We start from the raw sequence: 17056 nt of genomic DNA, 5'->3' as shown, positions 1-17056 counted from the left end.
TTCATCATACATGCCCCCTTCTGCCACATAACAGTGGATCAGTGCTATTGCCGGTTTTCTGACTGAGGCTTGACATTTTGGGCTAAGAACTATGTAGGCACCCACAGCATCCATTTGCCCAGATATTGGATCCAGATATTGGGGTGGATGATTCCATGCATGTCAGCCTCTTAGTTGGACTGTGTACCTGTTTTTTCACAGATAAAACCATTCACCTCTCTCTACCCTATTAAGTAACAAAAGGCAAAGCCTGCTTGGTAACCCCGCAAATAATTGTGAGACGTCCTGAAAGTTCCTCAGCATCACACACTAGATCAGAGTTCTTTATTCCAGGTTAATTCACAATCATGTCTTGAATGAGAGTTCTCATTATCTCCCCAAAACATGCAGCAAAACCATGAAAAGGCAAACTATTTATCATAGTTTATTCTGATGATCAGCGCAAATGAATGCTTGAAGGAAGTAAAAGAATACAGTACCTGATCAGTGACACATTATTGTGCATATTATGTACCTTTCAATAAACTTGCCCAGTTTTTGTTTTCAGTTATACCAGCCATCTGTGAAGGTGTCACCTTCTGTCATTTATGACTCTCTGGCTCTGGGAAAAGCCCACATGATTGAGATCTGGTTTATGATTAGCATTCAAACAGGCTGGATACATCAGTCATAGTTTTAATGAGCCAGTGGTCATAATCTCCCCATTGTCATTGCTGATGAAGCTTAGACAATAGAGAATCTTTTCCAAACCAAAGAACCTTCAAGTCAGAGGCTAGGTTCAAAACTGTAAAAGCACTTTCATAGCCCAAACAGCAAGTGTAAACATTTATGACCTTCATCTCACATTTCATTTAATTACCCAAACAATGAAGGATTTGCAGCTTTGCACTCTTAGGGCTCAATCTAAACGGACCAGCGCCAGACCAGCGCTGAGCATTGCAAAACGTGCTATAAAGCATGACGCTCATCACTGGCTCAGCACAAGCATAAGCTCCATTACCCCAAATAGCCCCAGCACTGCATCCTAGCCCCATGGGATGCAATGGTAGCCATTTTGATGCTGCTGCAGCCCTAGGTGCTGTGGAGCACAGGATTGGGCTGTTAGTCACTCAAGAGCAAGATCTCACCCCTTCCCCGCTTTGATTTGTAGCTGTGCATACAAAATTCGCTTCAAACAAAGGCCTAAACCAGGGGTGTCCAAAGTTTTTGGCAGGAGGGCCACATCTTATCTCTGACACTGTGTCAGGGGCCAGGGAAAACAAGAATTAATTTACATTTAAAATTTGAATAATTTACATAAGTTTACATAAATGAATATATTAAAGATGAACTTATATGAATGAATAAAGGTCTTGCAATAGCTCAAGGCCTATAAAAGGCCTTGCACAAAGCAAGGCTGGCCTTTCCTTTGCTGCCTCTGCTGCATCACAGACATGAAACTGCAAGCAATGGCAGGAGCCCTCATCCCACAGCTCACGCAAGAGGTCAAACAGTTGCCCTCATGCTAAGAGCAGCTGCGTTGGGCCAGTGGGGGCTCCAACAAATCTCCGGAGGGCCAGAGGCTCATTGGAGACTGGGGGCTCCCTGAGGGCCGCATTGAGAGTCCTCAAGGGCCGCAAGTGGCCCCAGGGCCGGGGTTTGGGCACCCCTGGCCTAAACTCTAATTGTCTCTAGGTCTTGGAAGCCCCTTAAAGATGCCAACAGAATTACTCAAGTCTCTCAGGGCCTTTGTTGTGACCCAACAACTGCCATGTTCACACCACCAGAAAGCTACAACTGAATCACTTGAATACAAAGACACCTTGCACAGTATGGAAGAAATGACGGCAATACTTGATTCCCCCCCAATTTCATGGGGAAGGTCAAAAGCAGAGGCTCTTTTTACCTGGTAGTAGTAATCGACATACTCTGTCTCATAATGTCGAGGGCCAAAGCTTTCAACGGACAACGCATCTTTTAGTAACTCTTCACAACCTACAAACAGAAAAAAGGTGGCAGATGTTGAGAACTTTCTTGCTCAAATAATTTATATTAGAATGTTTGGGCTGACCTCAAAGGTTTGGGGGAATTTGGGAGACTGTAAAAAGGCAGGTGCCTCAGAATTTGGCCCATACAGTTAGCCATTAGTGGCTTCAGTTAGAATGCTGACCTGTTGGAAGTAGCATAACACATACATATTTTTTTTATGATACAATTCATAAAAATGTTAGGCATTAATATGAATTCCTGAGAGGTATGTTTAAATATGACATTATTAATAAGCATATTAACACATGTAAAACAACATCACCAGTGTGAAATGGAAGTGGATTCCAGTCATGTCCAGGAAGCTTCTGAGGAGGCTGGGAGGCCGCACACGGCCTTGAGTTACGTTTTGCGGCACTGTGCTGCTCTCCCCACAGACTTCATCATTCATAGATTTTTGTATCCACGGATACTGAGGACCCACTCTACTCTTATGGTGTAGAGAGAACAGAACAGGAGGACACATACCTTGGCATGCAAAACAGCCCAGGACCAGTCTCTAGTTCTTTCAGTTCAAGAAGCTAGTCTAGCAGGGCTGGAAGACTTCCCCTGGAAAACCTTGAGAACTCACCAGAGTAGACAGCATCCAGCTTGTTGGATCTTTCAATATCTTTCAGCTTCTTATGGTGGGGCCTTATGCAAATTATTTCATTTATATAGCATTTTAATGAGGTATTTCACAATGAAGGAGGTTCACTATAAGGAGGTTCACCATCTAAGGGCTCAGTCCTAACCCCTTATGTCAGTGCTTTCCAGCACTGACATAAGGGCAATGCAGCTCCAAGGGAAGGGAACAAACCTTCTCTTACTTTGAGGAGGCCTCTGTGAGTGACACCCAATTGCAGGATGCAGCACACGTCCCATTGGCACTGCTATGCCAGTGCTGGAAAGCACTGACATAAGGGGTTAGGACTGCGCCCCTAACCCATTTAAAGGAAATGGGAAAGAAAGGGGTAGAGAATTTAAACACTCAGAAAAAAAAAGATCAACCTTATAAGAGCCTTACTCCTATTCTCTGGCTTTCCTAGACCCATTTTCTTATAATGCTCCTAATGTTTGTTCTGTACTTTTCTGTCCACAAGCACATGACAAACATTAGGAGTATTATAATGCCAAAGAGAAGGTCTGATAACAAAAAGGGGGGGGGGATAGGGGAAGGAAAGAACAAATGGAGGGTTGAAGCAGAGTTGAAAGATTAAGAGGAGCAAGTGAACAAAGTGACCAGAGGTGGAGATGAATGGAAAAGCTCAGTTCAAAAGAGGAATGCTGGCCAATGAAGTTCATGAAACAGAGGAATGGTAAAAGAGAGAGAGGGGAAAAAATAAGATTTCTAACAGAAATGGCAGCAATTTCTAACAGAAATGAAACCAGGGGTGGGGCAGGTATAAAGTGACCACCTTTGACTGCAGTCCTATGCGCTCGGACTTGAGAGTCAGCCTGACTGTTCAGTGGGACTTACTTCTGAATAAATGTGCTTTAGGGATCGTTGTTTGGGCCTCGCTACAACCCAGCAGCATCAAAATCAGTTTGAAGGTTCTCAGTAGTTAAATACCTACTGCACTTAACACCAGGTTAAGAACTGATGCTAGACCCAGTTCTTTCGACCTATGTTTGTTATGGCTGTGGTCAAGACAAATGCATTTGAACATATTCATTTGGGAGGGGGGTGCTGTAGAAGTTCTGCCTGGATTTCCACCACTGGTATTAACATCACCATTTCCACAATTTGGAAATACCCTGTGGAAAAGCACTATCTTGCTTCCTCCAGACTTTCCAACCATGGGCAAAACAGCATTTGGGTGGGGCAGCAGACCTCAGAGCCCTCTTAGTACAACAATGAATGAATGATGCCCAGTAGCTGAAAGTTGTGAAAGGGCTGCTCACAATTAGATCCCAGTTTGACCTGCCTCACTCACTTCCAACTCCAGTTAAATGCCAAGCATTTACATGAGGACAGACATGGCCTCTGCATCATGCTGAACACTCTCTCAGTTGTCCCTGTGCTCATCTGTTAATTAGCACATTAGCAGCTTGGATTTTTATTTCACAAACACAAAGAATGCAAGTTAAAAATAGAAAGGTAACAAAGCCGCTGAACTCTTGAGTCCCCCAGCAGAAAGACCTGGCAACTGTGCTTTTAGCTCCGCATTGCAGAAAACAGAAGAGGACAGGTTACTTTAAGATCAGTTAATGACCATCTTGCTGCCTAAAATGTGAACATTTTCCTCTGCACTGAAAGTGATGAAGCTGGGAAAGCTGCAAGTGCCTTGTGGCATTTCTCTTCCCTGGTTTATGTCTAACGGATGAGATCTAGTTTCTCCTGCAGCATCCTAGCCAGCTCTTCTCAGTATCAAGCTAGGCATGGCATAGAAAGCAGAACCAAGATGTCAGGAGAAGCAGATCACAACAAGTGATGCACATCATTCCATTTAGTTGTTATTGAAAAAAGAAGCAAGAGCCATTTTAGGCAGAGATGATTGGCAAAGCATGCTGGCTGCTTGGGCAGAAGATAATCTGTTGACAAATGACAGGAGTTTCAACATAATAACAACAGGAGCCTTGTATGTGGAATCTTTCTCTCTTTGCACTCAGGCAAGAATAACAAGAAGAGGAGAGCCAAAGGCAGACGTCAGATGCATTAGGAGTCATTCTAAGAAGCATGTTCCAGGCAAAGCTAGGCACACCTCTCCTAATACAAAACGATGGTGGTGAGGAAGGAAGAAAGGGAGTCTTCTAATAAAGGCATTAATTTTTAACAGCTGCGCACAAGCCAAGAATATACAAGGAGGAAAAGGAGGAGCTTACAGTGACATCTTCCAAAGTAGGGTGCCAATGGCACTAGGCAGAGGCCGTTTTAGAGACTGTGTGATATCCCCCCCCCCCATCACAGTCCTTTTTCCTCCATCTCTGGGGCCAATTGAAACAAAATGTTAAATGAAAACCATCCTTGAGGTGATATCATCGAACCTGGAGGATGATCACTCTAAGGCTAGAAGTCGATAGGGATTGATTTAACTAGGCAGATCATGGACTATCAAACTTCACCTCTGTCAAAACCCAGGAAGTATAGGTGCCAGCTGGGGCAGAAGTATTTCTGGAGTGGGCAATAATGATCTCCCAAATTGCAGTGAATTCTGGCACATTTTGAAAATGCAGTGATTGTTTCTGGCACGACGAGCCAGAGCATCATTTCCCTGCACTGAGCAGGGAGTTGGACTAGCTGACCTCCCAAGTCCCTTCCAAACTTAGCATTCTATGATCTGCTATCCAGACTGCTGGTTTGAACCATGGAAGATGGCTACCTCGCCTGCCCTGATTATGACTGCCTGCCTACGTTCAGCAATGATGGCAGATTGCCCTCCCTTGTGCAGTGATACCCAGAGGCAGTCACCACAGCCTTCAGCAAACCATTCCCATGAGCTAGCACTGAAGAGAAGTAGAATTACAGGTTTGCTACGGTTGTGCAATTTTACCTGGGGTAAGCCTCATAAAATGACTACAATGGGACTTCTACTTCTACTTCTACTTCTGAGTAGATGAGCTTAGGTTTGGACTACAATAACCTGATTTCTGTGCATGTTTACTTGGAAGTAAGTCCTATTGGGTGAGCTGGACAAACTTTCGGGTAAGTGTGCATAGGATTGCCATCCCTTTACAGCTGTAAAGGACTAGGTCAACTAGTGAAGATGAGTAGACCACAGGGGGATGCTGACAATTACAGAACACTACTGGTTCTTCTAAAAACCCCCGGAAGAATGCTAGCATGCGTCCAACCTGATGACTAACGATCTAACCTAGTTTTGCAAGCTCTTTGTTTTATGATGTGATTATGATAATCTATTTTAGATGAACAATAGAAAACTTTACAGGGGTCCCTTCATGGTCTTATCACAGAGGGCAATTTAATTCCCACATCTATCCTTGAGATGTTAGTAACAAAAGCTTATTAATCATCAAGCTGTCTCATGTCATTGTGTCTCCAGAGAGTCTCATGAGCCTAAATGAGACACACATGCTGCCAAATCCACCACAAGACACAGCTGGGAGCCTTTGTAAATGTGAATTCAGAGGGCACCACAAAAGCCAAAACAAACAAGTGGCACACAATAATGTATGCAAACTGATGTTAGCAGGGAGAATATGTTGCTGCAATTCAACAGAGGGCAGCATCTCCAGCCATGATTCAAACCTACCTTTCCGTACCACACTACTACACAGAACTGTTGGGAAGGACAAAAAGCCCAATCCTCAGCTGCTCGGCGCATGCGGCTGCAGCAGCGCCAAAAATGGCTGCCGCTGCATCCAGCGTACCCCAAGCAGCCGCCACTGTCTCCTTGGAAGAAGGGGACGTTTGTCCCCTTCTCCTGGGTAGCCCCACAATGGGGCTACTCAATTCTACAACAACTCGAGAGTCAGCATAGAATTTAAAGCCTCCATGTCGGGTGAACGGCAAAGCTCCACCAGTCCCATCTCCCTCCTTCCCCACTCCCTCCCCCATCATGCCTCTTCTCTGCCATTTCCCCGCCCTCCCTCCACCACTCCCTGCCCCGGAATGCCTCCTCCCCACTTCCCCCACACCTCCACCTACTGCTCCACTGCTCGGCTGTCTGCGTGACCGCCGAGCAGTGGATCACCAGTGCTCCACTAGTGCTAGCCCAGCACTGGCCAGCGCTGGGTTAGTACTGGCACTCAATAGGCACTACGGCCTGCAAACATGCCTTACGGCATGTTTATGACATTGCGTGCCAGCAGTAAGTCGGCACACACTCTTTAGGATTGGGCCCTAAAGCTGTTCCTTTGCCTAAAGGTTCATAGAAACTTAATGGAAATTCATTCTACTCTTATGAAGAAAAAGGGTCAAACCAGTATCCTTCCAAGGATTCACAAATGTGATCATATAGGAGTACACTTATGAAAAATGTAAGCATTCCCCAAGAGTCATAAATACTGCCAGCAGAGTTGTCTTTTTCAGTGCTATTTTTCAAGACAGTGGCTGGTTCAAGGCCACTCAGTAAGCTTCAGGTTGAGTGGGAATTTGAACCCAGGCCTTTCTGTCCAATACTATAACCACTAAGCCACTCTAGTGCTCTGTTTAGGCCTCAGGGTATTCTGGGTGGCCACTTTGTACTCCCAGCCCAGTTGGCTTATATCTCTTGATTCTGCCTGGATAGCCCTATTCTGCCTGGATCATTGAGCAGAACTACAGGTTCTGCCTGGATGTTGCATCCTGTCCTCCAGTAAGGGAGGGAGGAGACTGGAGGACAGGACCAAGGAAGGAACAAGCAGGAGAAGTTTGAGTTGTCTCAATTCCCACAGCATCCAGGGAATAAAAGGATCTGCCAAGTGTCCAGACAGCAACCCTAGATGAGCCCTATTCTGCCTGGATGTTGCATCTTTCCATGATTCAATGCACCCTACTGTTAGTGCCCATCCACCTTGCTAGAGTCCTCTTAGTCATATTTCTTTCTTGTCCTTCCCCCAAGGAGCTCAGAATGGTGCACGCTCTTTTTTCCAGGCACTCTTTCATCCAGATACTGACTTCATTTTAGACATGAGCATAGAAGGACATGAGACACTGGCGTCACTAGGGGGGTGCGGGCCGCACCAGGTGACGCGCCGGGGGGGTTACGCACCCTGGGGGGAGGACGCGCTAACATCGCGGCGTTAGGAGCTAGCCCATCATGCCTGTCCGCACCGTTGGATGTGGAATTCCCAGCGGAATGCAATGCAAAAAAAAGAATTGAAACCGCTCCTTTCTTTCAAAAGTTATGGCCAAAAAACTGGAAAGAAAAAATGCATGGAGCCCTATGGAAAGTGAAACTGAGCCGTATCGCGCGTTTACACGCGAGTTGCCATAGTCCATCAGAAAGGGCAGGCTGAGAGGACTCCAAGGATGTCAGAATGGTCCTGATCCAATGAATGCAGTCCCCAGAAACACAAAAGGGAAAAGGAGGTCCCTCCCAGCTGCAGTCTATTGAGCCCTATGGAAAGCCAAGCAGTCTCACGGTCGCATTTACTCGCGAGCAGCAGTAAACTCGCGAGACGTGCCTTGGCTGGTGGTCAGGCCAGGCAAAGGGGAATGTGAGGACACCAGAAGGGTCCTGATCCGATGGAGCTGGAGCGCAACAAATGCTCCAGCCTCCCCCCCCCAAAAGGACAAAGAGAAGAGGCTTCAACTGGTAAGGGGAAAGTTTTCTATTTTGCACTTGCAAAGCCAGGTGGGTCTTTATCTTGATATGCTTGAAATAGAAGAACTTTAAACTGGGCACTGGGGAGGGCTGATTCTTTTTTTTGGGGGGGGGGGGGTTATTGCAGGCAGGCTACAGAGTAAGCTCCATTGACCACTATGGGACTTAATTCAGAGTAGATATGCATAGGCTTGGGCTCACAGGCTGCAATCCTACCCACACTTTCCTGAGAGTAAGCCCCATTGACCACTATGGGACTTACTTCAGAGTAGACATGCATAGGATTGGGCTCACAGGGTGCAATCCTAGCCACACTTTCTTGAGAGTTAGCCCCATTGACCACAATAAGAATTACTTCAGAGTAGATTCACCTGGTGGAACAGGACAGGCTGCCCCTTATTTAATTATTTCTTTTATTTTAATTTAATTATTTATAATTATTTATTTTAATTTGCTTGATGATGTCACTTCTGACATCACTTCCAATGGGTCCTGGACAGACTGTCATTCTAAAAAGTGGGTCCCAGTGCTAAAAGTTTGAGAACTGCTGCAATAAGGTGTTAGTAAGTTGACACGGGTGTGTGTGTGAGACTCTACAAGTTTTCAAACTCACTAAAATCAGAATTTGGAGGAATAAAACCATCATGCTATATATCAATCAATGCGTAATTTCATGCAGAATGCAATGAAACAAACCACATTGAAATATCTGTGTTCTAACAAAAGGTACAGCCAAAAAACCAATGGGGGCAGGGCGATGGTACCACCACACTCACCACCTGGGGTATTGCCCTGCCCACTGCATGGGGTGAAGCGAATCCTAGTGATGCCACTGACATGAGAAGAACTCTGAAGAAACAGAGCAAAGGTCTATCTGGTCCAGCATCCTGTTTCTCAGAAGAGGCTTCTGGAAAGTCCACAAGCAGAGCATAATGGCAATAGCCTTCCCACATTGCCCTCACTTGCAGTTGGTATTCAATGCAGTTTCTAGTTAGCTTTATAGATGAAACTACATCAGTTTCCCTCAGAGCACTTTCCGAGTCTGAGAGGCGCCTGCTTATCCATGACCATCACGTCTTTGGCTTCTTTTATTTTACAGACACCCTCGGAGGTTCATATGGCGAGCACAATACAAATGCATTAACCCAGCCTGCCTCCGACCAACATACATATGTTTTCTTAATACAGACACACACTTGGCTGGCAGCCTAGAAAATGCCAATGTGTGAAATTAATGCATCACTCTTGAACAGGAAAGAAGCATTTTGACTCTACCTGGCTGTACCATGAGATGCACAAATGCACACTGCTCCTAGTACCCGGCTTGGAAGGGGAAAAAAAGACCCCCAAGAAGGTTTTTGCCTGTGTATGCAGAAATGCCAGGATAGATTCTTCAAGTTGTGCACCAGGGCATATTCATGGCATGTTCTTAAAAACACCAGCAGAGAATGTACAAAAGTTATTTCTTTCTGGTGGCCACTTTCGGGTGACCCAGCATTGGGAGGTGTGATTACGAGTGCAATTTCACTTTCTACAAAACACTGTAACTGAAAGCCAATTACACAGGTGATTGGGACTATTTCTTCGGAAATCTCATTGCATATGATCCTGCTCGGTAAGATCAAGGGTGATAAAAAACAGAGGCCAGAGTTATTCATTTGTTTTTCCACACACAGGTAGATTAGCATTGGCCACCAGAATTCTTTTTCAGAACCATTTCATACACAAGCTTTTTCTGGTAACACCCAAAATTGAAACTAGACATGACAGGCCTATTTGATCCATTTGGCTGCCCTGTTCACAATTAGAGCAGGGATGGTGAAAGTGATTCTACATGAAAAAGAGCATGTAGGGTAGAGGTGGCCCATCCACATGGCCAACTGAAGCGGTCACCTCTGGCAGCAGATGGGTGGGGGCACTAATCTCTGTTCCCCTACCTGCCCCTGTCCTACTGCTCCTCCCATTCCCTGAATTGGAATGCATTAATCAGGCTGTTGCAAAAGGCATAGAAATGTGGACCAAGATTGCAAGTGCCAGGATTGTGCATCCAGAACCCTGCCCCCTGCAAGGAATGTATTTTATTTCTGCTATGCAACAAAGTATTTTCCTAGGAAGTTCAACTGTTAGACACCTTAATTGAATAATTACAAAACACTGGGAAGGTTTAGGATAACAGAGGTGTTTGAAAATGGTGTTATTTATTTTACTCAGAAACTCACTGTGTTCAGTAAGTCATAGAGCCCAATCCCATGCAAAGTCACAGAGGCCTCCTCAAGGTCTGGGAACATTTGTTCTCTTACCTTGGGGTTGCATTGCGGCTGCACCAGTGCTGGAAAATTGGATAGGATTGGGCCCTTAGGCTGTAATCCTATCTTACTCACCAGAAACAAACACATCTTATAATAAACCTAGAATTTAATATAATGAAGTTTCAGCTGCTAGGAATAATATGGTTTGCAATTACTATATAACAATTCATTACAGAGTTCCATTTTACCACTGGAATCTGATTACTTCATAGATGGCCAGAACAGAGCAGGACAGCTTTGTATTTTTCATCTCCTACCACCTCAGTAGATTGCTTTTTCTTGAGTATCTGATGGATGCTATTTTCTGGTGCATGGCAGTATACTGGGGAAAAATGGGAAATAGTATTGCAGTCTATTATTAAGTCTGTGCTAGTTTTAACTTTTAAAGCCCTATACGGCTCAGGTCCAGGGTATTTGAGGGACCACCTCCTTCCATACAATCTGACCCATCTTCTCAGGTAATCAGAGGGGGCCCTTCTGACTGTGCCGCCACTAGCGGAGGTGAGGGGGATGGCGGCAAGAAAGAGGACCTTCTCGGTGGTGGCTCCCCGTCTGTGGAACTCCCTCCCCTGGAACTGAGAACAGCTCCCTCTTTAGAGTCCTTTCGGCAAGGGCTTGAGACCTTTTTATTTAAAGAAGGCTTTTAATGCTGACACAAGGGGGCTTGGCTTTAGAAAAAAATTCATTTTAATTTTGGGCTCAAGTTTTATTATGTTTTATTGTTTTTAAATGTTTTATTTTTATACATATTTATATATTTTATGTTTTTATATGATTTCTTTTGTGAGCTGCCTTGAGTACTCTTTACCAGGACCATTTGGATGCCCAAACCCCAGCCCTGGGGACACTTGCGTCCCTCAGGGACTCCCAATCTGGTCCATAGGGAGCCCCCAGTTCCCAATGAACCTCTGGCCCTCCAGAGACTTGGTGGAGTCCACACTGGCCCAATGCAACTGCTGTCAGCATGACGGCCAACTGTTCAACCTCTTGCATGAGTTGTGGGATGAGGGCTCCCTCCACTGCTTGCTGTTTCATTCTGTGATGCAGCAGTGGCAGCAAAGGAAAAGCCAGCCTTGCTTTGTGCAAGGCCTTTTATAGGCCTTGAGTTATTGCAAGACCTTTGTTCATTCATATAAGTGCCATCTCTAATATATTCATTTATGTAAATTTATTCAAATTTGAAATGTAAATTAATCCCCCCCCCCCGCAGTGTCAGAGAGATGATGTGGCCCTCCTGCCAAAAAGTTTGGACACCCCTGTGTTAGAGAATCGCAGTTGTGTCACTTTTCACACAATGGCAAACAGAGAGGAATCAGTACTGCATGAGGCCCCCCTCATCCAAAAAGTATAGAGCAGTGAGTGCAGCAGAATAGCTAGAGAGGGGACTGTATTGGAATTGGGGAAGATCTGGCAAGGAGGTAGGATGTGGTGTCAGCAGCGGCTCCTTTAAGGGTAAGGCCTGGGCATCCAGCAGAGTGTGCTGCACAGCTGCAGCCACTTGAAGGCAATAGGGCCCTCAGGCATGATGAAGGGAGAGTTGGGTGTGGGTAGCAGAAGGAGGAAAGTTTGAGGAAGGGGAGACTGGATTAATGAACTGAGGAACTGCTGGCTAATGGACTACTGGAACTGTGGCTGGACTGATAGGTGAATGGACTTTGGAGACTGCTGGACACACTGAGATTGGTGTTTGGCTGCCATGCCCAAGATCTGTGGAGGACCAACATGCTGCTGTACTGGCGGGAAGAGCTGCTGGCAGGAGAGAGGAGGAAGGAGGGCCTTTGCAGGTGGAACAGGCAAGCTACCCTGGTGGTGGGGTTCAGCAGTGCTGCAGGGCAGAACTAGGGTCATTCTTGGGGAAAGAAGGGGAGCTAATTAGCTCAAAGTGGGCATAATTCTCCAGGTGAAACTTGAACTGGGAATCTAGCAAAATGGGGCAAAAGTAAGTACTGCAGGTGCATAGATGTAAACGCCCCCTCCCACTCACTCTCAGAGCCATTCCAGGCAGCAATGGCAACACGCAGGCACTTGCCTAACCAAACAGCATCTCCTGCATGTTCCCAGCACTGCCTGGAATGGCTCCAACAGCAAATGGGAAGGGAGCTTACACAGCACACTGTGGTGCCTGCAGTACTTACCAGTTGGCCGTCCCCAACTATGCTGAGTGGATTCATCCAAACAGAGTAGTATAGGTTTTCAAAGTGCATTTACAGTCCTTCTCAATATACACTAGCGCATCCAGCATGAAGTTTGGAAAACACAACATTATTCCATCAGCGGTGAATTGGATTCAAAGGTGTATGTCAAAATCATTCAGACTGGTGCACAACATTGCCAGAACAGTTATCAGCCCAAACAGAAGCACACCCACATGTTGTCCTCAGACTACCTGGTCCTCAATTGATTTCTGTGTACTCCGCTGCCAAATGACTTTGCAATAAGGAGAAGTGTTTTCCACTGGGTACAAATAGTGCAGCATACCAGTGGTTGAAGTTCAGAGAACACTATGCAAAACTGTCATAGATCATTTATGTTCAGTGGCACTCTGAAGACATGTTTCCCTTCAACAGTAATTAGAGTTATAGCTCTCAGCACAGTACCCTTGTCCCTAAGCACAGTACAAATCTGGCAGTCTTTTCCTTACTATGAAAACACAGAATAAGTCAGGGAGATGGAAGAATTCCATTCTAAGGACCAGATTATACAAGACATGGGAGATCAGGGAGTTTACTATTATTGAGTATTTATATACTTTTTTCAACAAAAAAGTTCACACAGCAATGTCATAGTGATATAAATCAATAATGAACTAACATAGTCTTTCCTTTCAGCAATATTTCCCCATAGGAAGCTCCGTCAAAGTTGTTTCTTTCCAACTCTTTTCTGTATCCCACACTTACAACACATGGGGTCAAGATTTATAAAATACAAATAATGTGATTTGATCTCTTGATGTCTTAGCAGCTGTGGGGGGAGGGGAGGGTTTGGATCAGGAAGGTGATAATGGGGGAGATGAAACTGCCCTTTTCCAACTGAAATCACCATAAACAAATTATGTTTTCCCTAGTCAGATAAATAGCAGCTGGGTTGAATGTAATTTTGTGAGACTGGGAAAAGGCTATTTCCTCAAGTGGAGCAAATATGAATTCTGGGAAGGGGTTGCAATTTAGAATGGAGATATAGCACCAGGGAAAGGATTTTGAAAAGACTCCCTTGGTGCAACAAGTTCTAATTGCAAAGGTTGTTTTAATTTGATACGTTCAAGTGACTTAGATAGACATAATGTTGTGTCAAAACATTTATCTCACATTTTAGTGACCACTTATTCTAGGGCTTGGACTGGAAGCACGAACCACAGTAGGAATAGTACAGCTACCAAGATGGGGACCTGCTCAGTGCCTGAATCAGAGACACCACCACCATCCCCCCCCCCCCGAGCTCCACACTTCCATTTCCTCATGAAAGTTGCTCTGGACTTTCTAAATAAACCACCACAATCACTGTTTGCCTACCTTTCATGGCAAGTACTCCATGGCAGAAATCTTTGAAGTTGATTTTACCCGAATCATTTGGATCCAAGCATTTGGCAAATTTTTCCACCTTGAAAAATAAATCAAAGCATTAGATGGACAACAACTTTTGGAAGGAACAATCTAGAACTTTTTAAAGCAAGAATTTAGCAAAGATGACTTAACTGAGTCTAAATACGCTTTAATTTCTGCCTTGTTCAAGCTGAAGAAACATTCCAAGGGAAGAAGGAACAGAAGCATGAATTATTCAAATATTTTGTTAACCATAAAAGTCTTCAGCCTATACCTAGAGGATAGTAGGACACGGATGATATGGTTATAGCTGAGAATTATGACAGTGCAAGGCTACAGTTGACAAGCACATCATTGGGAAAGGTTAAAAAACTGGACAGGGCTTTTGCACAGTGCCAATGTAGCAGAGGGGCTACTCCAGTACCTTCAGTATGAGTTGTTTATTTGGAGCTTTTAAAACTTTCATTGGCCACAAAAATGTGTGTGCTTCTGTAGAAGATTGCCTATAAAGGGCATTGCTTCTGGGATGTATTCTGTGTAAGAGAGGATTAGGTGAAATACAAAAATCAAAAAATTGTCTGCATTACTAAATATATTTAAAAATTATTGCTATGTGGGAATAATCACTTGCAATGACAACTCCTACAGATACAAGGGTGCAACAAATATATGTAGCAGCTTCAGCTGTGAAGAAGTATCCCATATGTACACTTAAGTGTATATGCTGCTTACTCTTAATCTGCTAAGATTAAGTACGAACATATGGATAGCAAGAAACAAGGAAACAGAACATTGTGGCTGACATTGGAGTCAGCCTGGATATGATCTGTGGGCATCTTGTCACATTTTGTTCATGTTGTGGGAGATGTTCCAGCAGGGCTCTTTCCTAAACCAGTTGAAACCCCTCCAGTCTCAAGGGAGGAAACCATGCTGTGGCTCCTTTCCATGCCAGCTTTTTCTATGTCTCAAGAAAGAAAGGGTAAGGCTGACACTGGAAGGAGCTGCAGTGTGGGCTCCTGCCATGTAACCTCAAAAAAATAATGTGATGTAAACAGCATGGGAATAAACCACACTGCAGTGTCTCCCACAGCATGAAGGGAACATTGAAAGGGGATCCTGAGTCACTGTAATGAACAACACGCCCAATCCTATCCAACTTTCCAGTGCTGATGCAGCAGCAATGCAACCCCAATGTAAGGGAACAAATTTTCCTTTACCTTGAGGAGGCCTCCATGACTGTCCCCAACCACAGGATGCAGCGCACACCCTGTTGGCATGGCTGCATCTGTGCTGGAATGTTGGATAGGACAGGGCTCTGCTTTCCCTGCAGACACTAGGCGACCCATATTGGGGGCAGCCAAAGTCTTGCTATAAAATGTTTCTTTGAGGGGAGAAATAAGAGCATTACTTAACATTTATACAGTGTTTTCTGTGAGTACAAATGCTTTGTATGTATTATCATCAGGTCACCAGGGCACCAGGATGCAGGTTTCTTGTTATCTGGTGTGCTCCCTGGGGCATTTGGTAGGCCGCTGTGAGATACAGGAAGCTGGACTACATGGGCTTATGGCCTGATCCAGCGGGGCTGTTCTTGAGTTGTTGGCAACCTTCAGTCTCGAAAGACTATGGTATCGTGCTCTGAATGGTGGTTCTGGAACAGCGTCTAGTGTGGCTGAAAAGGCCGATTCGGGAGTGACAATCCCTTCCACTTTGGGAGCAAGTGCAGTCTGTCCCTGGTCTGCCTCCCTGGCTATGGGCCTTCCTTCTTTGCCTCAGACTGTTGGCCAAGTGTCTCTTCAAACTGGGAAAGGCCATGCTGCACAGCCTGCCTCCAAGCGGGCCGCTCAGAGGCCAGGGTTTCCCACCTGTTGAGGTCCACTCCTGAGGCCTTCAGATCCCTCTTGCAGATGTCCTTGTTTCGCAGCTGTGGTCTACCTGTAGGGCGCTTTCCTTGCACAAGTTCTCCATAGAGGAGATCCTTTGGGATCCGGCCACCATCCATTCTCACAACATGACCGAGCCAACGCAGGCGTCTCTGTTTCAGCAGTGCATACATGCTAGCGATTCCAGCACGTTCCAGGACTGTGTTGTTTGGAACTTTGTCCTGCCAGGTGATGCCGAGAATGCGTCAGAGGCAGCGCATATATACGCATATACGGGGCAGCGCATATATATGTGCATATATACCAGGCTGTTCTTATCATGATGCTATCCTTACAGCAACTCTAGAAGGTATTTATTATTCCTACACTGCAGCTGAGGCTTAGAGGGAGTGACTTGCCTAAAGTCACATAGTGAGAGTTCATGGCAGAGGTGAGATTAAAACAGAGAAAGTCCTGAAAGCACTGCCTCTTAGCCATGATGTTACGCCAACACTCTTGGGAAAAATGAAAACCCCTTTACAGTCTCTAAAGTCATCTCAGAGCATTATGCTCTTGTTTCAAAAACCTACACATTTTCATTTGGTATGGCAGAGGGTTGTGTGTGTGTGCAGGGGTTGGGATGGGTGGGCAAAGAGAAAATGGATTCCCAGGCAGAAAAGCAATAGAAAAATAAAGACTGGAAATGGAGTGGAACTGGATTTTTGAGAGGAAAAATGAGAGAATCCGCATTTCACTGGAGCGAGGCAACAAATGGAGCTGAAGACATAGACAGCTGTGGAATCCTGACGTGACCCAGATTTTCATTTATTTTTTTTTTTTGCTTCTTAAAAGTGTGCACCAGACTTCTTAAAGGTCCCCCAGATAAAGCAACCAGGACTATTTTGCACATTCGTTTTCCTAGGATTTAATTTGAGGTGGAGGTGGGTTGGACTGCCATTTCTGTGGTGATGAAAAATGAAAGTGTGGTATGAACCTGGTGCAGCATCCCCCCTTTGCATATTCATTTGCCCAAGCAGTGAACAGCACAGAGAAGAAAAGAATAGACCAAGCAGCACTAATCAGCAATATTCCAGCTTCTCTCCCGCCCCCCTGCTGCTGGGTTAGACATGCTG

General features: G+C 45.1%; 1 protein-coding gene across 1 annotated transcript in view; it reads right to left on the bottom strand.

The window, feature by feature from the left end:
* Positions 1-17056, bottom strand: part of RAB11FIP4 (RAB11 family interacting protein 4) — a 217696-nt gene that overhangs the window by 143437 nt on the left and 57203 nt on the right. Inside the window, exons 2-3 of the mRNA XM_066616437.1 lie at positions 14032-14119; positions 1886-1974 (exon numbers count right to left, since the gene is read on the bottom strand). Of these exons, the coding sequence (XP_066472534.1) occupies positions 1886-1974; positions 14032-14119 (177 nt within the window). The remainder of the gene's footprint in view (positions 1-1885; positions 1975-14031; positions 14120-17056) is intronic.

This window comes from Tiliqua scincoides, chromosome 2 (assembly GCF_035046505.1).
Source record: "Tiliqua scincoides isolate rTilSci1 chromosome 2, rTilSci1.hap2, whole genome shotgun sequence".
NCBI lineage: Eukaryota > Metazoa > Chordata > Lepidosauria > Squamata > Scincidae > Tiliqua > Tiliqua scincoides.
The sequence above is the reverse complement of the archived record's forward strand: the minus strand, read 5'-3'. Positions and strand labels throughout refer to the sequence as shown.